Source organism: Primulina eburnea, chromosome 12 (genome assembly GCF_022965805.1).
Source record: "Primulina eburnea isolate SZY01 chromosome 12, ASM2296580v1, whole genome shotgun sequence".
Lineage (NCBI taxonomy): Eukaryota > Viridiplantae > Streptophyta > Magnoliopsida > Lamiales > Gesneriaceae > Primulina > Primulina eburnea.
In genome coordinates this window covers 6,858,565-6,883,361 of record NC_133112.1, presented here as the reverse complement: position 1 = coordinate 6,883,361, position 24,797 = coordinate 6,858,565, and the positions used below count along the sequence as shown (strand labels likewise).

At 38.1% G+C, this 24,797-nt stretch overlaps 1 protein-coding gene across 1 annotated transcript; it reads left to right on the top strand.

Annotated features, from left to right (window-relative positions):
- The first annotated feature begins 11 nt into the window (after positions 1-11).
- LOC140808248 (carbon catabolite repressor protein 4 homolog 6) lies at positions 12-24,012 on the top strand. The gene is made up of 16 exons (XM_073165322.1): positions 12-177; positions 448-895; positions 2,254-2,417; positions 2,686-2,751; positions 3,712-3,764; positions 4,354-4,435; positions 4,551-4,600; positions 6,106-6,187; positions 13,877-13,969; positions 14,102-14,134; positions 14,239-14,327; positions 14,419-14,483; positions 14,758-15,506; positions 15,635-15,720; positions 17,966-18,050; positions 23,554-24,012. Exons 1-16 carry the CDS (start codon positions 94-96, stop codon positions 23,608-23,610), a joined length of 2,286 nt encoding a protein of 761 aa, XP_073021423.1. The 5' UTR covers positions 12-93; the 3' UTR covers positions 23,611-24,012.
- Positions 24,013-24,797: the final 785 nt, after the last annotated feature.

The following is a 24,797-nucleotide window of genomic DNA, read 5'->3' as shown; positions in this document are numbered from 1 at the left end:
TAGGATAAAACATCGAACCAGACGTTCTGAACCGCTCTTCGTATTGCGTAACCATTTTTGAGCTGGGATGCCCAGTCTTCAACTGGAGGGTCTATGAGACGTCATCCCCCCTTTCACTCTATAGCGGCTGCTGCCACCGCCGAGTCCGCCGCTATCCACATGTATTCTGCCCCACCTGTAATTCCCGAACATCCTTATTCTTACCGCACAAGCACACACACATAGTGCAATCATAAAATCTCACGTTTCAACTTTTTTCTCCTACATTGTGATTCATTTATGCGATGGATTTATAATCGTTGCTTTCGAATGCAAATTTTCGGCCTTCAATTGGGAATAAAAATTATTTTCGTTTTATTTTGTTTGGGATTTGGATGAATTTTAGTTCTCAGGGTGAAGTTTTCTTGTTTTTAATGGCTGTATTCCTGGTTTCTGGCCGACAAAAAGGTTAGAAGGTGGCGCTCGCAAGGCAGGAGAGGATATTCAGACAAACCCCCGGGTTCTGCAACTGGAGTCCACCCGGAATTCGTGTCTGGAGACTCCCACTTCCATTCTGTTCAAGACGCCAATCGCGGTTTCAGATTCTCGAACTCTTCGTGTCAGCAGAGTTTCGGTACTGTCCCTCCGCCACCACAGTATTACTTGGCCCAACAATATTACGGCCCCAGTTCGCGAGTAGAATCGCCTACCTGTCAGCATTTTCCTGGTCTACGGCCCTATGCTGATCAGAATCAACTATCATATAGACAACCACAGTGGCTGGAACGTCCCTCCTTTGGAAATAATCAGCAGTTTAAGGGCCAGGAGGGGCATCGACAATTTAGACCAAGGGCTTCAAAGCCTCCAGATTATCGTGCCTGGGATTATGCAAAACCAGGACTGCCTCCTAATTGCGGTCGTGAATTGTATCTCTTTCTCCATTTTTTTATATTAAAATGATTTTTAGTTTTAGTTTCAACGCATGAGTTCAATCAGTTGGTTAAGAACAGTTTTCTATTGGTTGGTTTCATGTTGTGGTTTCATCTTGTGGTTTTAGACTAGTAGCTACAGCAACATGCTTCTATTTTTGGGTGTAATTAATTCGTTATTTTCACTCAAGTGGATGAGCATGCCCACCTCCAACTTTTGTACACCTATTATTTTATATGGTTTTGCCTTTGAATCAGGTCCATATCAAGTCTGGGTGGCAATGGTGTGATTGAACCCCTCTGAAATTTCATGTGTAATTTATTTTAGAAGTCAATGTTTTGGCCCCTAAAACATATTACATCCACTCTTCTGAGTCTGTTTCTCCATCTTTCCCGCCTGTTACTTGGTCCACCCCTGTTATGAATATCACCCTTGATTAATTCAAAAGCTTACAAGGTTGGTGCTTTATAGAACAACGTGGATTCTAAATTATGATTCGCTCCATAAATGAAGCAAATAAATGACACTAGTTAATTGGTTCTTTTTGAAGGTGATTTTAATGTGAGGGAAATTATATTGGTCATGTGTAGAGCTGTGGTACTGTTTTTTTAACGAGAAATTTAGACTGGCTAGTATCAATTATTTCTGTCTTTGTAATTGCAATGCTTAACTCAAATCTTCTTGAGATGGTTGATTTCGGTAAAACACAATGTTTTGAGATCCCAGTTCCAGTCATGATTTATACCTGGATATTTTTTCTGGTAAAATAAATACAGCTTTTTTATAGGTTAAAATCACACTATATCATCAACAGTCATAGTGATTAGTGAAAAGCCATGTCGTTAATGCTTCTGCAGTATTGGACCATTTGATTGTTTTCAGTTTCTTTCTTATTCATATCATATGTAGGATCAAGGCCTTGAGAAATTTGATTTGCACTGGTTGCTTGAGCTCACATTGATGTGGTTGGGTAAAAAACAATGCCTTGAGTTGCAAAGAGGTTATTCATAGTTCAGGAATTGTTGCTTTTCTGAGAAACATCCATCTCTTTTGTAGAGATTTGAGCATGTTCATCATCAGCAATCAAATTCTAAGAATACATAATTAATGCCTGTGGAGTAATGGATAGAATCTTTATTTGCATGTCCAATTTTTTGTCTTATTTATATTAACTTTAAGAGATTTAGGGCTTCAGAAATTTGATTTCCATGTGGCTGCTTGAGTTTGTTGACGCATCTATAAGTGAAAAATCTGTTGAGTCCCTCTCTTTTCTCCTTAGGTTTACACTTAATTTTTTGTTGAGTTAACCTCATTTTGCTATTGTTGTTACTTGTTACTTTGCAGGGCGGTTCACTGTTCTGTCCTACAACATTTTAGCTGATTACTTGGCTTTGGATCACTGGCAACTGTACTCTCACATACCTCGGTATATGTTGGACTGGAGTTGGCGCAAGAAAAGTATAAATTTTGAGCTTGGGTTATGGTCAGCTGACATCTTATGTTTTCAGGTATGATGCATTTGCAAGCTCATGTCATACACTCTTGGCGACTGGCTTTTAAGTTGCTTACACATGTGTAGTAAAGCAAATGCATCGCTCGTTATCGGTTTCTGGTACTCTTAAAGAAACCACAACACCTCTTTCAAATTGCATCATGACAAGCTTCTCTATAGCTTGTTTTTCACTTGATTATAAGTTTCTAGCTAGTTGTGTATGTTCATGTCTGCTTATCTCTTACTGTTGGTATTCATTTTATTTCATTTATTTGGAAAATCAGGAGGTTGATAGATTCCAAGACATAGAGGCTGAACTAAAGCTCCGTGGATACAGTGGCATCTGGAAGGTGACCTTGGAAAAACTTGGCTGCTCAATGTTATCACTTTGAATCTGGTTTATCTTATGGATGATTTCCTGCACTATTTGTTTTTAATCTCGTGTTGTACAAATGCTATTGACATTGCATGTACACGGTCAAGCTGCATTTGAATTTCAAGACATAGCTAGTCAAATTACAAGAGTATTGAACCGATCCCTTGTAGTCTTATGTAACTTATGGGCGAATACATGAGCAATTTTTTTAAAAAATGTGCATTCTAACACACTCTTTTCCGGCTTGACAATAAAATTATTTTAGTAATGGCTAGTATGCTTGAGAAAGCGAATTCGCTAATTGGTTCCATGTTCGAGCCAATGGAAACTTTTGTTAATGAGGGAATTGTTTGTAAGAAGTTCTTGAACAATTGGGAAAATTGTTGGTTTATATGTATATTATTATTATTTTTATATTGGTATATGTTTTCTAATTAGAAACAATCTGACAAATATTTAGGTGAGAGTGGTGGTCTGGTGGAAGAAGGGTACCAGCGAGACCTTGTTATTTGTTAAGCTACAAATTTTCTGTTTTTTTTTTAATTTTAATTTATGAATAAGTTTGCTCTAAACTGGTAAAAAATGAGAAATCTTTGTCAGAAACCTTTTAATTTGACATGCCACTGGATTTTCTTTTTGCTGACGGTTGATTACTTGAGATGCACCGTTAGTTTATTGCCATGCTGATATTTATCTGTGTTTGAGGTTGGATGACATTATCTCAAGACTTCTTTGCGTCAATTTTGAAGGAAAAATAATTTGGTATAAGTGATATTAAAAGATCTATTGCTTGATTTTTATTCTCCATGTTTTCAAAATTAAGTTCTGTGAGATTAACTGGAAAGCTATTTTTTTTTTCAATTTGACCTGTTCTAAGAAGATGATGTATTTTAATTACCAAAAAATTGTTTCAGTGATATTTTATTTATTGTAGATGCGAACTGGTAACGCTGTTGATGGTTGTGCTACATTTTGGCGTGTTTCCAGGTGCTTATCCTCTGTTTTCTTGACTTCGGAATTGTTACTGGAAAAACACCTGTTTTTGCATGCTCTAATTGCAGTTTATTAAGTTTCATTGTACGGATGAGAATCACTTATTACCTGGAATATGTTTTCAAGCTACAGAATAAGTTTTATATGATTCTGGTTATCATAATTGAATAAATGGTCGTCATAGCATCTATAGTCCAGGTTTGTTTTACTTGATTGGGACGATGCGTCCACGTCTTTGCACAAGAGAAGAACAAGTATCTCAGAATTTGGTTATCATTTTATTCACCAAAAGAACCATTCAAAGAGCTTAATTAACTTTGTTTTCTTTTGAAAACTATCTCACAATTTGGCTGTCATTTTATTCAGCAAAAGAACCATTCAAAGAGCTCATTTTACTTTGTATTCTATTGAAATTTTTTACTACCATCTATTTCACTTGAATTTATTATGCTGCTATGACTTAAGAACTGTGTGGCCTTCAGCTTCGCATCGATAGTTCTAAAGACTTGAAAAGATATTGCGAGTTTCCTTTGTCTTCGCTGGTTTGACAACTTTTAATTGATTAAGTTCCATTGTCTGCTAGATTCAAGTTGCTGCATGAAGAGTCCATTGAATACAATAAGCTTGGCCTTCGGGATAATGTTGCCCAGATATGTGTGCTCGAGGTGCATCATTTTTAAAATTATATTTAGGAAGCGTAAACAGAGACTTCAGGCTTGAATTCTTATGACCATGTACATTTCTTGTTCCTTAATTTGTTATACTTATCTTGTTTGACAGTCTGTGAATGGGAAAACTAGAAACAATGACCTATCAGCTTCCTCTACAAGGTAGGATGCTGCATATTCTCTTACCTTTTTGTTGTGAAAAATTCTTCTTACTTTTTTCATAAATTTCAGCAACTTCTATCGTGATAAGTTTGTGGAGCATTTTATGAATTAAAATAGTTACTATAAATGTCCGAAATAGGGCTACCCATTTTGATATGTTACTTGGAACTTTGAGGTATTTTCTCCACAGCAGCATTTTTTCGAAAAATCACATTCTCTATATGTACTTTAATTATGATCAGAATATGTTATAAATATGCGTGCTTTCAAGGTAATCTAATTTAGCATTTAATAGAGAATGAAAAGTAGATTTATTGCTGATATATCAGATTGATCACACTGGAAAATTTTCTTGGATGTTGTGTGTTTTTATGATCCTAAATTTTTATTGTTAGAACTGAAAACTACCAAGTAAGTTACCCTTTTAGTGAGGAAAAATGTACCTGTCTGATGGACAAAGCAGACAATTTGACTGTGATGCGTCACTTGCACATAGATATACAGAAGCTGTTATAAAATTAGCTCTTTAAATATATCATACAAACCTTAAAATTGATAAATTTGCCCGACCCATATGCTTTATGATAATTAAACTTGGTATTGGCCTGGTGAAAAATAATAGAGTTCTCTTGTTCAGTTTACTAGGGATATATTAATGACTTGATTTTCCTAGATGTAAATTTGCAAGGATTAAATTCATAATCCTGGAAATTTGTGCTATGGAGTTTTCATTCATTTATGTTATGATGAAAATTGTGATATTCTCTGAAAAAGTTAAAAAGCGCGGACATTGGAAAATGTAAATTTATTTGGAGTTGCGAGTTGTTAGTAAGTTCTCTTTACAAATCCTGAAAATCAGTCCAATGAGATTCAATATTGCTGTCGTACTTAATTTCCTGACAAGTGATGGACTGTCTTCAAGAAATATCTTCACCGAGATGGATCCAGTCAATGAAGATTGTTCTCCTGAGCTTTTATGGTATAAATATTGTTGGTGGATAAGTTTGAGAGCAAGAGGCTTATAGTTATGGCTTACAATTATTTGAAGTTCAGTTTTAACTTCGAATATAGATGAGGTCTTGAGGATAAAATTAGGTAATTGAATGATTTCCAACATGTGAAAAATGCACGATACTTTTAGCACTTGGACTTTTTTACTAACACTATAATTTTATCAGTAAATGGAGTCCTATTATTTATGCACAAGGAAGAAACTTTGTTCTTTGAGAATTAGGTTATTATGTTCTTAGTTGTAGATTCAGGTTTTTTTTTTTTTTTGCGTGATAGCCTCCATTAGTCTTGAGTGTTAAAGCTCCTCACGCCCGTCTCCCTCTTACATATGAAGCTACAGACTAAACGGATGATGCTTGACCTCATTTATATGCATCTTGTTGATTGATTTGCACTTGAATCATTCTTTCTGCTGTTTTTCTTTAATTGTTATTAGATGAGTTCTTTTATTGATGGTTCAATTATCTGAATTTTTTTTATAATGGAATTTACAGCTTGGAAAAGTCTGACAGAGTAGTTGTGTGTAACGTTCATGTGCTTTTCAATCCTAAAAGGGGAGATATTAAGCTTGGGCAGGTATGATTGTTGTTCAGAATGGCTCTGATTGTTCTTCAAAATCCATGTGAGGCTAACTGCATTTTTTGTATTAATCTTCATCTCCTTAGATTAAAATTTCTTTGTTTTTCTGTTTGGACCAACTTTCTTTTATGTGGCATTCGATCTTTTTGCCGATTGATTCAAACATGCGCTCTTATCTATAAGCTAAATTTGCTAACTGATATTTATGCTATATGCAGGAAAAAAACACTATAGAATAGTTGAGATCATGTTCCCCTGATGCAACGACAATTTATATGTAGTAATAATAGATGAACAAAGCTAAAATGAGGTAGATTAACACTGAAAATAAACCCAGGGATAACTTTTGTATCCTAGCCGAAGCTAGTCCTTAGCACAAGCTAGTTAGCATCCAAGCAAAAGCAAAAATGAACAGCATGAAAATAACTCCCCTCTCTCATATATTTATTGCCCTCTTTCTAAACTCTTCTAAGACTTCATAACTCTTGGGCTGTTTGGATCTAGACACACCAATAACAGGTCCGTAACAATACCATCGTCTTCAAAATTAGCCTTGTCCTCAAGGCTAAGAGTTGAAGATAACTTGTTCAACTCTAGTCCCAATGCATCATGCCCTTTCTCAATCAGTAGGAACATGAATAGAGAACAGTGCACCCCACCGGCACGGCCACCCAATAAACCAACAACAGTATGCAACAGCAATTGCCAACTTTTGATATCTTTCTGCGTCCCGAACTTAAATATGGTAAAAGAGGACATCAGGGCCATGCTGTTGATAATAGTAATTCCGGCTTCCATGACTGCTGTGAAGATAATAAACAACTTCTTTATGCTGGTTCAATTTCTTTGACATTCTTGACTTCAAAGAAGTTAGTTGCAAACCAGGTGATCATCAAGCAAACTACAATCCATCAATAAATCCCAAAATTTTAAATTGAGGGAAAGCAAACAAGCTGCCTCCAATGTTTTAATAGCAACCCACAATCTTTTAACCGTAACACAAGTGACTAGCTTCGGAGGGTTATGAGCAAACATGGGGTAAACATGTATGCTCATAATTATGCATTTCCAATCACACAAGCTGTCATGAGATACCAGGGAAACTGTTCCTTCAACAGATAGTATCATGAAATTGGAGGTAGTTTGAATGATTTTACATTGATCCCATCCGTGGGCGCCAGCTTGGCTCAGGAATTTTGTCGCTCTTTTAGCCCTAATTTCCTCTTCCTTATCCTCTTCCTGTCTTTGAACAACCAACTTCTTTTCAAATTCTTTAAGCCCTAAACACTTGGCTTCCCTTTCTTCAATTCCCTTTTGTGAGACCGTTCGGCTTTCTCGATCCGTGTCCTTAAGCTTCGGTCAATTCCCGTAATGGCTGCTCTACTACCATGCATCATCCTCTGGTTAAATGAGCCCCAATTTCAATTTTAAGGGTTCTAGGATTTTATTCATGAAAGTGGAGCAAGCCGAAGGTATCGAGTTTTGTTATAGCGAACATGGACGGTTTGAGTGGGGTTCGATTGGGAACTTGAGTGAGGATATGATGGTAGAGTTTGGGGTTGAGGGAGACTGGGCCTATTGTTGCAAGAGGCCCAGAGATAAAATCGGGTGTGAACGGCTTCATGAAGAGCTGGGGAAGCGGCGGGTGTTGGATCGGAAGAACCGCACCGAAGCTGGGAAGAGACTGCCCGAAGAACTCACCACTGTATAGTCCTCACTTTCTGCATGCCTGAAACGTACTGTTACCAATACTTTTATAACACTTGATGTTGAATCCAAAGTATCCGATGAGGCTGACGTTTTCCACAGCTTGATGAGAAAAGTAGGTAATTTCTCTACACTCTCTGCTTTTAAGGTGTTTCTGGAATATTGGGTTAATTTAAGTCAGTTAACGAAGCTCTCAATGTTGGTAGTTGGTGGCTTGTGTAGGGAGAAAAGAGTGGATGATGCAAGTAAGTTATTCGAGGAAATGCTCAAAGGGGTTGTAGGGCTTCATTTATATTTTGTTAAAGCTGATACAAATAATTTCGATCCTTGGAACAAGAATGGAGGTGGGTTTGGTCTTGTATACAAGCGGATTTCTGCACTTTTTTCTGTTTTGGTATTCTTTGATGATGCAGGGGATCAAACTATCTTGAGTCATGCTATTAAAGTACTGGTTGTTACCATCACAATTGGGGTTCAACAATTGCATTTGGCTGGGAAGAATGGAAAAGGTTCTTTTCTTTTTATCATAGTTGGCGGGATACTTGATGCTAACAAGAAATGAGTCAAGAGGAAGAGAATTCACCATTTCTAAGGGTTCTTTCCCTATTATCATTATTTTTTGGTTAATTGACGCTAACAAGAAATGAGAGAGAGAGAGAGAGAGAGAGAGAAGTTGCCAAGTCTGTTAAAGGCGCATTAGGTGTCATGGAGAAAGGTTGCCCTTCTGAAATTCGACACTCAATTCTTAGACTTGAGGACAAGGCTAATTTGAAGGAGGACGGTATTGTTACGGACCCAATTATTATTGAGCCTAGATATTTAACAAAAAAAGGTCCAAATCAGGAAGGCCCGTAGTCAGTTACAGATAATGTGTAAGGGTAAAAAATGAGAAGAATAAATGAGAGGAGAGCGAAGCGGGATATTAATTCTGTTGTTTGTTTTGTGGGTTGTAACTAGCTTAGCTAGGGAAATACTAGCATTTGGCTAAGGTTTGTGCTCATAGAGTATATCTTGGAAAATATTTCTGTTCTGTTTACAATATAATTTGAGTTCTTAATTTGTGGTTGCAACATCCATGCATTGTTCTTGAGCCGACTCCTGGGCTGTCCACTTCTCAGTCTTCACGATTCACATCCCTACCCTCTTGCATCCCCGCTCAACGCTGCATATCCACCCATCATTCATAGCTTTTTGGCCACTATATCGTTTGCTCAACTCAATGGTAAGTCGCTCATCTTTCTTTTCCCGAAGTTTCGTTTGACCCCACGACATTTCAGGGAACCCCAGGTCCATCGTGCTAATGTTTGCCGTGAAGTTTCTGATATGTTCCATCTTCACTATGATGTCAGTCTTCGACACTATGGATTCCGATACCAACTCATCATTCGCTTCGCTTCTTAGATGTTTTCTCTAAATCGGCTTTCTCTTATCAAGCCCAGATAATTCCAGTCCATAATATCTCAACATTTTATTTTTTTTCGAGCCCCTCGAGGTCATAGCGTTTGACCACTCCAAATGCCAGGCCCGATGCAGTCTCACCTAGCACTCGTTCTTGGATCAGCGAACTTTCCTTCTCTTCAACAATTGGGGCGCTAGGATTCTTCATATTTGGTCTACTTGGTGATTCATTCTTCCTCTCCATTGGCTGCTCATTGCTATCCATCAGTTGCTTCTCCACATCCCTTGTTTTCCTTGTTACAAACTGCTCCCCTGTTGCTTTGATTCCCAGAAACTTCTCCATAGTTTTGTTGAGCGATTTCCGTGGTCTCTAGTAACTTCAACACCATTGAATTTGGATTCACCACCATCGAATTCATTCTCTGCCAAATCTGGTACCCTGTCTTCCCACATATCGATCTTGTATCCAACAGTGTGGTTGCCATTTCTTTTCCTCCAATGATTATCCGGCAGGTCGGACCAGTTCTTGCAACCAAGTGTAAATAAGGTAGATTAACACAGAAAATAAAACCAGAGATGACCTCTGTACCTTAGCCAAAGCTAGTCCCTAGCACAAGCTAGTTAACATACAAGCAAAAACAAAAAATGAAGAGCATGAAAATAACTCCCCCCTCTGGCATATTTATTTATTGCCCTCTTTCTATACTGTTCTAAGGCTTTATAACTCTTGGGCTGTTTGGATCTAGACCCACCAATAACAGGTCCATAACATCCCCTCTCCCTCTCATTTGTACTTTCAATCCCTCTCCCTTCTTTGAAATAAGAAACAGCTAACTCTTAAGCATTATGAGGTATCTGGTAAAAAAAGGTGAAGTTTAAAATTGTTGCAGTACGGAAGTCCTCACCTTGCAAAATGAGAAAAAGAAGATTTTTTCTTTTTTCCTTTCATTTAGTCCCTTTGACATCGTTTTCTAGCTTGCTTATCCTATGTGCAACAATTTTTAACAGATTACTTGTGCTTTCCAATTATGGGCTTGTTGGTACAACTTGATGACCTCATTCTTTTTTTTTATAGGAAACATAATTTTATTAATTAATAATGATTTAAAAGTTTACAACTATTAGAACAGAAATGCAGTGGACTGGAAGTTCACTGTCAACCTACAAACAAAACAAAAAAGCTTGAGAGTCTCAAAGATACACATAATCCCATTGTCTTAACAAATCAAAAACCGAAACGTTGTCGAAGTCTTTGTGGTTTCCAATCCACAAGGCCACATTAACTTTGATCTTCTCCCAGCAAATCTCAACATTTGACTCTGTTCCTTCAAAGATTCTCTTGTTTCTTTCCAACCAAATTGTCCAGCATAGGCAATGGACCACGACTTTCCAGAAAATTCTTCCTTTAGTCCCTGTTGATTGGGCCAAATCCATGCCGAATAGCTCTTTTGTTGATTTCGGTGTCACCCAAGTCAACCTCAATTCTTGCAAAGCCCTACTCCACAGAGAGATTGCGAAAGAGCAGTGAATCAACATATGTTCCTGAGTCTCGGTTTCCTGTCTGCATAGAACACACATATTTGGAGACAGAGCAATTCCAGGGAACCTTTTTTGAATTGTCTCCGAGCTTGGCAGCTTACCCAAAGAGGCTGACCAAGAGAAGAATCGAATCTTGGTCGGCACAGGAATTTTCCAAATGTTGTCAAAAAGGTGGAATTTTGGGTGAAGATTATGACAGAAAAAAGAATCGTAAAATGAACTTACCGAAAAAATGCCCGAAGAATCCCCGCCCCACTGGACAAAGTCTCGCACCCCCCGGACTAATCTAACCGATTCTAAGACCTCTAATAAACCTGTCAACTCATCTAGCTCTCCCTCTCTAATCTCTCGTCTGAAGTGAAAATCCCAAGAAGAGTTCAAGTTGGACTCATCAAGTGATGCGAAGTTCGAAATGGGCAGATTGTGAACATTTGACAGCTGATGTAAAGCTGGGAAAACTACTTTGAAGGAACCATCACCCACCCAATGATCTTCCCAAAATCTCACTTTATTCCCTCCTCTCACCTTAACTAAAACACAACGTTTGAAAGTTGGGTAAATCCGGGAGATAAACTTCCAAGGGCATCTGAATGTTACACCACTCGCCAATCCCGCATCCCATCCATTTTCTTGAAATCCATATTTGCTAATTATGATCTTTTTCCATAAAGTCCCCTCTTCCTTTAAGAATCTCCACCACCACTTCCCTAACAAGGCTTCATTTTTGAATCTTAGTTTAACTATGCCTAGTCCACCTCTTTCCTTTGGTTTACAAACTTGATCCCATGAGGCCAAATGTATATGTGCATCTCCATCCGCTCCATCCCAAAGAAAATTCCTTGAAATTTTGTCCATGACTTCCTCAACATTTCTCGGCAGCCTAAATAATGACATGTAATATATCGGTATGGAATTCAAGACCGATAGTATCAAAGTCAATCTAGCACCTTTCGACAGAAAACCTTTCTTCCATGCAACAAGTTTTTTGGACAGTTTATTAACTACCGGTTGCCAAAATGATGCTTTCAATGGGTTCCCTCCCAAAGGAACCCCCAAATAAGTGATAGGCCAATTCGCTTTGCCACAACCCAACTGTAATGCCAACCTTTCCACTTCATCATCTTCACGATTAATCCCCAACAACGCACTTTTATCCCAATTTATTTTCAGGCCCGACATTTGGCAGAAGGAGCTCACCACTTTGACCATGAATCTTATGTGCTCGTCTTTTTGTGCGAAAAAAAGTGTGTCATCCGCGAACTGTATGTGAGTTATCTCGATCAAATCTTTTCCAACCGTAATACCTTTTATTAAATTCGATGATTTAGCTTTGTCTATCAATCTTCCCAAAACGTCAACGACCAAGTTGAATAGGAAAGGAGATAAAGGATCTCCTTGACGAAGTCCTTTGAAAGCATTAAATTTTCCTCTCGGCCTTCCGTTGATCATAACCGAAAAAGAAACATTCGATACACATCCCCGCATCCACGATCTCCATTTTTTCCCAAACCCCTTCCTTGCTAAGACGTAGTCCAGAAAATCCCAATTAACATTGTCGTAAGCTTTCTCAAAATCCACTTTCAGCACCCATCCTTCCTTCCTCCTCACCCTAGCCTCCTCAAGCAACTCATTTGCTATTAGTCCACAATCTAGGATATTTCTCCCTTCAACGAAAGCATTCTGTGATTCCGAGATTGTCACCCCCATAACACGTTTCAGTCTCAATGTCAGGACTTTCGATATTATCTTGTATAAACTTGTTATTAAACTGATAGGTCGGAAATCCTTAACTTTGAAAGAGTCGCCTTTCTTTCGAATCAAGCATATGTAAGTCTCGTTTGTGATTCCATTAATGATGCCACTGCGGAAAAACTCTTGGAACACCGACAAAATATCCTTTTTGACAATTTCCCAGCAATCTTGGAAGAAACTCAAAGTGAATCCATCAGGGCCCGGACTCTTGTCACCATCACAAGTAAAGACTGCTTCCTTTACTTCCTCGATTGTGAATTCTATTTCTAGTTGCCTATTCATTTCCACTTCAATTGGACACCATTCTAAGCCTTCAACCCCCCAAACTTCTTCCTCGTGCTTACTGTATAGTGCCTTGTAGAATTCGGAAATAATTGAAACAATCTCATCCTCGCTTGTTGTTATTGATCCATCATTTCTTTCGATTCTGTCAATTGTAGCCTTACTCTTACGCTGATTTAGAATTGAATGAAAGAATTTTGAATTTTGGTCCCCATCTTTGATCCATTTCACCCTGCATTTTTGGTTGCTAATCTGATTCCTTCGTTTTAGATTTTCTTCGTACTTTAATTTTGCTTCTTTTCTCTCAGAAATTAAGCCTTCCGTGACCTTCCCCTCACCCTCTATTTTGTCAATTCTTTCAATCTTGTTTGATAACTCTGCTGCTTGCATTTCCAACGACCCATAAACTTCCTTATTCCATTTTTTGATGTCACCCTTAACCGATCTTAGTCTCATCATGAATTGATAACCCGCCCATCCATCGAAACCCAATTTATTCCACCACTGTTCCGCATTTTTTTTGAAATTCTTATCCTTCAACCACACGTTCTCGAATCTGAAAGGTGATGGCCCCCACCTGCTTTCAATCTATAAATTTTATTCATAAAATACGCACTCATAAATTCTGTTTGTCAGACCATCAACATATCCAGCAGTATATCATACATTTCGATTTGTGAATATTTTTACTTTTATACCCTATACTAGAAATGAAAGTCATCTTTTGCCGTAACAAAATTCAATTTCAAGTCTTATTTTGATGGTTCTCATCTACTTGATATTAGTATAGAGTCTGCAGTAAAATGGTTTCATTTTTTAGCTGCTCAGCATATAGGCTATCCACTTTCTATTACTGTTTTCTAATAATAGCTTAAATACCAGAGTTCAAATTTAAGTAGTGGTATTTCCGTTTTTTTATTTTCTGAAATTTAATAAAAATTTAAAAGTCGAATTCTAATGTAATTAACTTCTTTTTCATATTACCATGACTTTTTTTCTGCCTGTCAGATCAGAGTGCTTCTGGATAAGGCTCAAGCTGTTTCAAAGCTTTGGGATAATGCTCCTATTGTAATATGCGGAGACTTTAACTGCACACCAAAGGTTGTTTATTTATTTCTCGTCAATGCTATCTATCCTTGGCTTTCTTGCCTCACATTCTTGTACATCTAAGGTAATTTCTTCTCTGCCTTGCTTGGATTTTTCACCAACTCCATGTCTATTTTTTGGTGTCAGAGTCCGCTGTACAACTTTATCTCAGAGCAGAAGGTAGTAGGTTGCTTCAAATTTTATTTTTGATTTTCCTATTCTTTAGATCCACAGATGATAAATCTTTGGGATTTTGATTAATGGATTTTTTGTATTTACTTTAGCTAGATCTGTCAGAACTGCCACGAGACAAGGTTTCGGGGCAAGCATCTGCCGAAACATTCCCTTCACGGTCTTCTTACCATGATTTTAGGTATATATATCCGTGGAGTTAATATTTTACTGGTGAGCTCAAGGAGTCTTGTTTCCTGCCACTGAAAGTTGAACATTATTGTATAATGTAGGGCCCAGTCTGGTCATAATTCTACTCAAGTTTTTGTAGCAAATCCCGAAAAACCAGAACAAGCAGGTTTTTCATCAGATTCGAGCAACTATCATATGTTAATGATTCGAGTAGTGAATCACCTGAAGTAAGCCATTTAATGTCTAATGTCCAGTGGTGGATGAAACCTCTAGGTCTGGCATTAGTAAAAATCTTATGACAGAGTGCTAATCAGCTGACATGTCATGTTTCATTCGATAGTTGTGTGGGAAACAGTATGTTTACTTCATGCAGTTCTCCACTATCATTGATGAAAGTCTTGTTATTGCACAAGTTGAAGCTGGATCTCATGTTTGTCCAGGTATGGGAACAAGTCATGCATCTGCTTCATTGGAGTCTGGTTGTGAAGATAGCCATCCAGAGGCAACTGATAGTACACACAGTGGCAATGAAAATGCTAGCTCTACTCTCAGAACTAGTTTCTCACGAAATTGTGTTGAATCAAATTTTCTTACATTCCATGAGTCCCAAGATGACCAGAACAAAGGTTCTGTAGTTTCTGATGGTCATTCTGGTTATGATAATAAATCATTTAAGGCTACTGGGGTCTTGAACTCTGATGTATCTCAAATCAATCGACCTTTGAATGTTCGGTCACCAGAAAGCGAGGCAACTATTTCATCTGTTTCAGCTGCAAATGACAACCATGATAATTTATCGGCTTGTATATCCACTTCATGTGAATCAAGAAGTACTGACTTTTTGCTGGATAAGTCAGAAAACTTTTTACTCAATGACATAGTCAATGGAGAAAAGGATGCTGAATCCTGCGAGGATTTCAACTCATTTTTGTCTGAATTACATAATACTGGCCATACTCTTGCATCCGATTTAGATTTGGATTCCCACAACCAAAAATTGGATTCTTGTTGCGATGAAATTCTCAATAACACCCTTGATGCCAATCATGATGTGATTATTGATAGAGGAAATTATTCCTATGTTTCATCAGCTTGGACTCCAATGGAAATACAGACTGCAACAGGTAGCGCGGACTGTAATGTGATGGAACATCACTTGAAGTTGAGAAGTGCATATCCGGAAGTTCAGGTATCTGTGGAGCATTCCAAAAAAGAAACTATAGCTTTTCAACTTTGTATGCACTTGTTGAAGATGCTACATGAACTGAAAAGTGCTAGATTTGACAGCATGATAAATGTGATTTCCCCCTCTTGCAGGATCCTTCCGGTTTAAGAGATCCGAACGGAGAACCATTGGCTACCAGCTACAACAGACGATTTTTAGGCACAGTTGACTATATATGGTGAGTCTAGAAAACCTCACAGCTAAATTATCCTAATTCAGCTGTCATTTTTCTCTTATTTTCCTGCCTTGGGAGTGGTTTTTTTCAAAATCACTTCCCTGCAATTGATATATGCATGTGGAATTTTTACAGATGGTAGTTTACGTAATGAATGTATGGAGTGGAGAGTGATTTTCCGACAGCTCTTAATCAGCGCTATCACAATGTTCACATTTTAAATATTCGGTTGTTTGACATTCACATCTCGGTTGATTTTAATTTTTAAGATGCCCTGTACCACATTTAGTGCTTAAATAGATACTGACTTTTAGAAGCTATACCAATTTAAGTTTCATTCCTTGATGATGCCACAAAATTCTCCCTTTACTCAAGTTGCTCTTTTCAAGTGACTATCAAGCATTGATGGCTTTAAGATAAAAATTATCATGTTAAAGGGCACGGGGGTTGTTCCTAGTGTAGCTTCACCAATCTCAAGTTGGAGATGAGGAACAAAAGTGGTTGATGTATGTTAATTGTGATATGTAATTTGAGAGGTAGTAGATGATTTAAGCTTTTTCATATCTGACCAATTTGCACATGTAGGAGGGGCTCTTTATTACCTAATAGGAGTTAAAGATCACTAGATTTTGAGTGATATGATGCAATAATTCTTTATATCATTTTTAGGCACAACTAGATTTTCCACTATCTTTGTGAATATTTATGCACTTGGGTAGTGTGAAACAATTGGTTTGTTCTGGATCTTCAGGATATTCCCATATTTACTATGTTCATCGAGCTCCACTAGGCACTAAAATGCACAAGCTTGTAGATCGACTTGGCAGTACCATGGTCTCCTTGTATTCGCCCACCCCCAGACCACCGATTCTGAAGATCGGAGCCTTGGCTATAGTATTTTACTGTTATCATATTATTGCTTCCCAATAGATGATTTTGTGCTGACGTGTGTTTACACGTACATCCAATGTGTCAGGCGCTTATAATATTCTAGGTATATCAGTAGTTCCCCATATCCCCCATCAAGTTGATTTGACATGTTAAAAAAGACTCTTCTGTTTGACACATATAAAGGAAATGGGTGATTTAGCTAAGCCCATGTGTCTGAGAATTTGAAGTGGCATAACTTTTTAACTTGAATTCTGAAATCTGAGGTGTTGTAGATATGAAAAAATGATGGTACTTACTACTTAGAAATACGTGTATTGGCATCTGCGATGTCCATCAAAACACGTCAGCTTGAAGTCGTTTATTTGATTCATCCTGCAATTGGCCAACTTTTTTTTTATAAGAAACGATATTTTATTATATCGTATCAAATTACAATAGTGGACTAGTGGTCCACTATATTGAGAAGTACACAACATGTAACGGTTTAATGATAAACAAAAGCCCAATCTCGCAATATATCCAATATTGAGACATTCTTGATCTACTGGATGTAGGGCAAAATATAAGAGATCACAATAAGATCAAGCCGATTTGTCGAGCTAGTTTTATAGCTTTGTGGACATTTATACATTTTATGTGATTGGGATTTGGGGCAACTTGGTGGACATGGATTCTAATAAATATGATAATATCCCCCAAGTCTAGGAAAGCCTAGCATACAATGGACCCAAGTTGAGGAATATCATCCGTAGGAAACGTTTTGTCAAGTCGGAAGGTAAATGCATAGGAAATATTTTTGTCAAATCCCTAGAAATATGTGAATCTTCGGCTTCTATTAGGAAAAGACTTCCTCTTATATCTATAAAAAGCAATAGTAAGGTAAAAAAGCTGTTACTTCTCAAATTACGCAATATATTTAGCCTACACCTATTTTGTGTTCCGTTCCTGACTTGAATGTCGGAAGGTTTTGCCAAGAACAATCATGACATCTTCTAATGTGGTTAGCTCTAGATAGTCATTGGAATAGTAGCGACTTCAGCTAGGGGAGAATCCCATAGCATCGTTTAGAAATTTTCTAGCAGTTCGTTAACCATGATATTAAGGAACTTTCCTTTTAAATATCTTGTTGGTCACAGTAGAACTGTAGAAGCAAATGACGAGGCTCGGCCAAAAAATTTAGTAAATATTTATTTCCTCGCTATGGCAGCTTGTAATATAATTTCAACATACAATTTTAAACTTGGAACAAAAAGGTGTCATCTTTAACTAGCTGCATGCATGTGCACTTGTGTTTCATCCTGTTGAAAGCTAAATAGACTGACCTGAAGCAATGGCATCATAACGCCTTGCTGTTCAGGATTTCTGAAGATTTACAAGTTTCGAAGGTTCTTGCTCCAATTCCTAAGCATGTTATGCTGCAAACTCCAGGATTTCCCACAAAGGTATAGGCTACAGAATAACTTTGAATATATTTCCGCATAACATTTATGGCCACAAGGAACCAGATGCTAAAACTGAAAAGCTACCTGAGAAATACAAATCTTCTAATATTATTTCTCTGAAATAATGAAATATGAATTGAAGATAGGTAATTCTACTTGAGATGACTATGGTTGTAATTTATTGAGTAAAAAGTTCTTCTTCTAAGTGATAGGTTCATCGTAGATTTTTGTCTTATTTACATGTTCTCCCTTATTTGTTTTGACATATTCTCCCTTGTTTCTGTTGATATGAATTAATATAGCAATTCCTGTTAAGTCTTTAGAGAAGCCATGGCCTAAGAGAGATAGAATAATTGAAGACGTGAGGAAGATGATTTCTTCTCATTAATAACAAAGACTACAGATACATGTATATATATACAAAGAGGACCAATCAAATAATGACAGCTGTAAGAGAGTTTGTTATACAGTTGAAACTATCCTAACAAACACACAAAGTGACAAATTTAGTTACACTCCCTCATGTGCACATTTGGCTGCTGATCTCTTTTCATTATCATTAACTTTCCCCTGCAAGCAGAGCGTGGGAAGAAGTTCAACGCGAAGCTTGGTTCTGTGGCGCTGAAAAGAAACAGCAGACAATGGCTTAGTCAACACATCGGCTGCTTGATCCAAAGAAGGAACATGTTGGACAGACAAGGCTTTGGACAGAATCTTTTCGCGAACAAAATAAAGATCAAGTTCCACATGTTTGGTGCGAGAATGTAGAACAGGATTAGCACTTAGTGCAATTGCACTAATGTTATCACACCATAGGATCGGGACACTGGATAGTGAAACACACAGCTCTTTGAGAAGTGATTGAATCCAGATTAACTCAGAGGTTGCATTTGCCATGCTTCGGAATTCTGCTTCGGTGCTGGAACGAGCAACAACTTGTTGCTTCTTTGAACTCCAGCAGATAGGGGAATTACCCAAAAACCAACAAAAACTAGATGTGGACCTCAGATCATCGGGATCGCTACCCCAATCTGCATCACAATAACCATGCAAGCCAAGACAAGAAGAAGCAGACAGCTTGATGCCATAATCAAGTGTACCATTTAAGTACCTTAAGATACGTTTGACTGCCTTCCAATGTGAATGTAAAGGAGTCTGCATGAATTGACACACCTTATTGACACTGTAGGCAATGTCGGGTCGTGTAATGGTCAAATATTGTAAAGCACCCACTGTGCTTCTATAAAGCGTAGCATCTTCAAAGTAATCATCACCTCGAGAAGATAGTTTGAGAGATGATGTCATTGGAGTTGGTAAAGACTTAGCATGATTCATCTTTGTTTTTATCAGCAGCTCCTTGATGTATTTGGTCTGTTTAAGAAAGTAGACATTTGTAGAAGGATGAGATACTTCAATTCCCAAGAAATAAGATAGAGGACCCAAATCACGTAGTTCAAATTGATCATTCAACTTCTGAATCAATGCTTTAACTTGGCAGAGATTACTTCCAGTGATAAGTATATCATCAACATAAATGAGAATATACATCACAGAGGTACTGCTGAATTTTAGAAACAGAGATGCATCAGCCTTAGAGGCAAGAAAACCCATGTCTTGAAGAGTAGTTCGAAGTCTATCAAACCATGCTCGAGGAGCTTGCTTAAGTCCATAGATGGCTTTGTGCAGTTTGCACACAAGGGGCTTCTTAGCATTTTGAATTTCAAAAGCTGGTGGCTGTTGCATATATATATCTTCTTCTAAATTGCCATGAAGAAAAGCATTGTGAACATCTAACTGTTGGACAGACCATCCTTTGGACGCAGCAAGAGTAAGAATTATTCGAATGGTAGTTGGTTTTACCACAGGGCTGAAGGTCTCATTGTAATCAAGCCCAGCAGTTTGAGAGTAACCCTTGGCAACTAATCGTGCCTTGTAACGAGCAACAGACCCATCTGTGTTGGTTTTGAGCTTAAAGACCCAACGACAGCCTACAATGGGAACATTAGATGGTTGTTCAACTAAAGTCCTAGTGTTGTTTTTGAGCAATGCCTTGTATTCAGAACTCATAGCATTAGTCCATTCAGGATGAGATTTAGCCTCTTGTACAGTGGAAGGTTCACAGGAGGCAGGATGAGTAGTTAACAACACCCGAGGCTTGAAAACTCCTACCTTGGATCGAGTAGTCATTGGGTGAATATTTACACAGGGAATGGAGGATTCTTCATCAGACTTCGAAGAAGGAGATAGGTCTGGTCTAGAATCTGATGTAGGACAAGGAACATGATTAGGTGAGTTGTCATGTTCTTGGAAAACAGGGCAGGGAGAAGGGATAGTAGAAGGGGAAGAGGTAAGTGAAGGAATGTACAAGGATGAGGACTCGATGGAGTGAGCAGGCTGAGTCTTGTCAACAGATGTATGAGCAAAAGGAAAGAAGGACTCATCAAAAGTAACATGCCGTGAAATATAGACCCGACCATCCGTACTCAAGCATTTGTAACCTTTGTGTTTTTCACTGTAACCAATGAAAGTACATGGTGTAGATCGAAAGCTTAATTTATGTGTGTTATAAGGACGAAGACAAGGAAAACACCTACACCCAAATACTCGAAGGAAGGAATAATCTGGTTGGTGTTTGAACAAACAATAAAGGGGTGTGTCATTTTGAAGAACAGGTGTTGGCAGTCGGTTAATGAGAAAAACTGCTGTGAAGAAGGCATTATCCCAAAAGTCAAGTGGCATGGATGCTTGTGCAAGAAGAGACAATCCCATATCAGCTATATGCCTATGTTTTCGCTCAACCACCCCATTTTGTTGTGAAGCATGAGGACAAGACAACCTATGAAGAATTCCATGAAGCTTAAGAAAAGAAGTTAAGGCTCGAAACTCTCCTCCCCAATCTGTTTGTAGGATTTTTAATTTCTTATTGAATTGAACCTCAACTTGGGTCTTAAAATCTTTGAACACTTGAAAAACTTCAGACTTAGATTTGAGAAAGAAAATCCAAGAGTATCTACTGTAAGCATCCACGAAACTCACATAATATTTATAACCATTGGTTGAAGTTGTGTGTGCTGGTCCCCAAACATCCGAATATACTAGTTCAAGAGGTTCAGAATATAATGTGTGTGAGGATGTAAAAGGTTGTTGATGATGTTTTCCCAACGCACAGGCAGAACACAAACGTAAGTTATCATTTCTTGAAATAGGAATATTACAATTGTTCAAAACTTGCTTAACAACATGTAAGGAAGGATGTCCTAGTCTAAAGTGCCATTGATCTAAAGTATGCGGAACTTTTTGTGGAAAAGGAAGCAAAGACTGTGGAAGCGTTGTGCTAAGTTCAGGACTTGAAGTGTGAAGGTAGGAAGCTGGTGGGGAATGAAGTGGCTGTCCCAGGTTGAATCGGTAAAGTCCTTCATGCAAAGTCCCTCGTAGAAGAGGTGCTCGAGTTACTAGGTCCCTCACGACACAAAACTGAGGATAGAATTCAAAAAAGACATTATTATCTGATGCAAACTTACTTACGCTAAGTAAATTTTTTGTTATAAGAGGAACTCGAAGCAAATTATTTAGAGACAAGGTGCGTGATGAAGAAAGAGGATGATATTTAGATAGACCAATGTGCGAAATTGACAGACCTGAACCATTACCCATGTGCACTTTACCACCACCAGAGTATTCTGATCCAAGGGTGAGATTTGCAAGCTCATTGGTGACATGGTGCGAAGCTCCTGAGTCAGGAATCCACCATTCATCATTCATATTTTCAGAACCTGTAGTGACCATAGCAGCTACTGGTGAAGCATTGAAGGATCTATTATAAACATTCTGATTAGGGAGTTGAGACCTCATGAATTTGGGAACAAACTCCCTATCAAATCGATAGTAGCACTTGTGAGCAACATGCCCATCAATCCACATATTTGACACACAGGACGCCCACTGTTGGTCCATCCTCGTCTTCCACCACGAGGATTTCTGCCTCTACCACGTCCACGATGCGACGAATCTGAGCGTGAGTAAGAATTATCAACTTTCTTGGGTGGATAAAGAGTAGCAGCATTCACAGCAGGTGGGGTGCTTTCCAAGGCAACATTGAGAGATTCAATCCTTCCTTCATGAGCCAATAAGATAGCTCCAACTTCAGAAACCGAGAGAGTATCCACGCGAGATGTCACATGGACAACAACTGAATCAAACTCAAAGCCTACACCCCCTAGAATATGAAGAATTTGATCCTCCTCTGAGATCGAGTGTCCACAGGCTGCAAGGATATCAACGTATCCTTTCATTTTGCTGAGATAATCTCGCATATTCATTGTGCCTTTCTTCAGTGTTTGTAGGTGCAATTTATATTGCATAATCCGAGCTTTAGAACGAGATGCAAAGAGTCGTGAGACCCGCAACCAGATCTGTGAGGAAGTTTCACAGCCGATCATTTGGCTTTGGACGCCTTCCGTCATTGAAGCCAAAAGAAAGGAGAACAAGAGTTGATCCTGACGACACCAGGAGACATAGCTTGGATTAATGAAATCCACGATCTCTTCAGTGGCTAACATCTTTGAAGGAATGGGTGGGTCTTCAAGAATGAAGATCTCTAACCCTAGACCACGAATTGCAGAGAAAACTTGCAGGTGCCAGAGTAAGTAATTGTCATCAGTGAGTTTAACCGAGCTAATTTGATTGGCAGGGTTAACTAGAATAAAATTTGAGCTGGACGAAGTGTTATTACTGAAATCCATATGAGGAAGGGCTTCCGCCATTTAATGCTCTGATACCAAGATAGAATAATTGAAGACGTGAGGAAGATGATTTCTTCTCATTAATAACAAAGACTACAGATACATGTATATATATACAAAGAGGACCAATCAAATAATGACAGCTGTAAGAGAGTTTGTTATACAGTTGAAACTATCCTAACAAACACACAAAGTGACAAATTTAGTTACACTCCCTCATGTGCACATTGGGCTGCTGATCTCTTTTCATTATCATTAACTAAGAGAAATGTTTTTAGTCTTCGTTCTTATCATTTATGCACTCCTTTTTAGGAATCTGAGGTAAAATGGGTTTCAAATGTTCGGGAAAAATCCATCCTATCCTTATTTACGACACATCAGTTGTGTTGTCATGGAAATATTCTCAAAGTCCCTTGTCATCCTTGTGTAGCAGATTTATGCTGTCATATGTAGAATTTGGCCAGTTTGTTTATACACGATGATTTAGATGTAGAAGCATAGTCCAACTTTATAACACCAGTTCAACATATTTAGATATCAATGATGGAAAAAATGCAAATATTTACAAACTATATTCATTCCCTGTAATCGAATAATGATACTTATGCACTTTTGGTTTACATTTTTTGCTGATGTGTCCTGTTGGAATGTGATTAATTATCTTTACTACTGGGAAGATGGTACTTGTGTCTTGTGTATGACTATTAATTTGATATGTTTTAATGCTTCTGTGATTCTGTCATCTGACTCGTGTTTTACAGAAATGGGGAAGCGATCACATTGCATTGGTTTCAGAACTTGCGTTCACTAAAAAATGAGGTCTCTTAGAATGCCAGCAACTGATAGTTGACTGTGCTGCAGCTGCGGATTCTGGGAGTTTCCTCCTCGAGACTCCCACATTCGACAGCCACAACCCACCATTATATTCACATAGAAAACGTGTTGCTAGCCTTTCACGTGCCATCACCACGAGGTAACTATGCTATTTACTCGTTGAACTTAGCTACCAATCAATAACCCTGTCTCCTGGTCATCTTTTAAGAAACAAAGTTCTTAGAGCAAATCATCATTTAGACCTCGGTGGTATTTATCTAAGTCGCAGGGGGAGTTACTTCTCATTATTTTCGTTTTATTGTGTTGCATGTTTACTGTTTATTATTGTAAGCAACGTTTCAGTTAATCAGTGGTGTCTAATTATATTACTTGGCATAGTAAACCAATTATAATGACATGAAGTATAGCTTTGGAATGCTTTGGGTTTTCTGTTGTAAATTGTCTGCACTTTTTCTATAACACAAGTGAGAGCATTCATTGGTTCACACAATGAATCTCAAAATCTCGAGAAATACGTTTTTATTTTTCCTTTAGAATTAGAGCAATGAATATGGATTGCAACTCCTAGAAAGGGAGACACCAATTTTTGCAAGCTCTAGAAAGAGAGACCACTTTTCAAAGTGTTTGCAACCTAAAAACTGTGATTCTCCACTTTTTCATTTGAAAATTACATTCCAATTTTTCCTAAAAATCTCATGCGATTCGGCGTAGTCGCCAACTACGTATTGATGCAAGTATTCGCCATATTCCTTGAGTTTCTTTTTGATGATGAGTTGGGTGTAGCTTGTTCAGTTCATAATTATGGTGAAATAGGAAAATTAAGGTTAGCACCTTGACGAATCGTGTGGACTACAAAAGCTTTAAGGAACTCTTCGTACTGGTACTTTTGTAGAATACATGGGATTGAGTATGGCTGGTATCACAGTAAATCCTCAAGTATCGAGTTTCCCAGCTTGTAAGGCTATGTTTGATTGGAAGATAAAATAATGGTGTGTTTGATATGATGGTTAAGAATGAGTAATTAAGAATTTTTTGATGAATTGACAAAATTGCTTTTCCACTTTTGCGGCGGCGACGCGGGCCAACAGGAGGAGGGGGTGTCGACGGCGGCGGGAGGCGGCCGTCCGACGGTCGATGGGCGGTCGGTGGAGGGAAGTGGTGAGTTTGGATT

What these genes read in the sequence shown, in the direction of transcription:
- LOC140808248 (XM_073165322.1), top strand. Translation starts at nt 94, where the DNA reads ATGAGACGTCATCCCCCCTTTCACTCTATAGCGGCTGCTGCCACCGCC. An exon ending in GATACAGTGGCATCTGGAAG is followed by an intron (nt 2,752 to 3,711) that starts GTGACCTTGGAA and finishes TATTTATTGTAG; the next exon opens with ATGCGAACTGGTAACGCTGT. An exon ending in GGCACAGTTGACTATATATG is followed by an intron (nt 15,721 to 17,965) that starts GTGAGTCTAGAA and finishes CTTGCTGTTCAG; the next exon opens with GATTTCTGAAGATTTACAAG.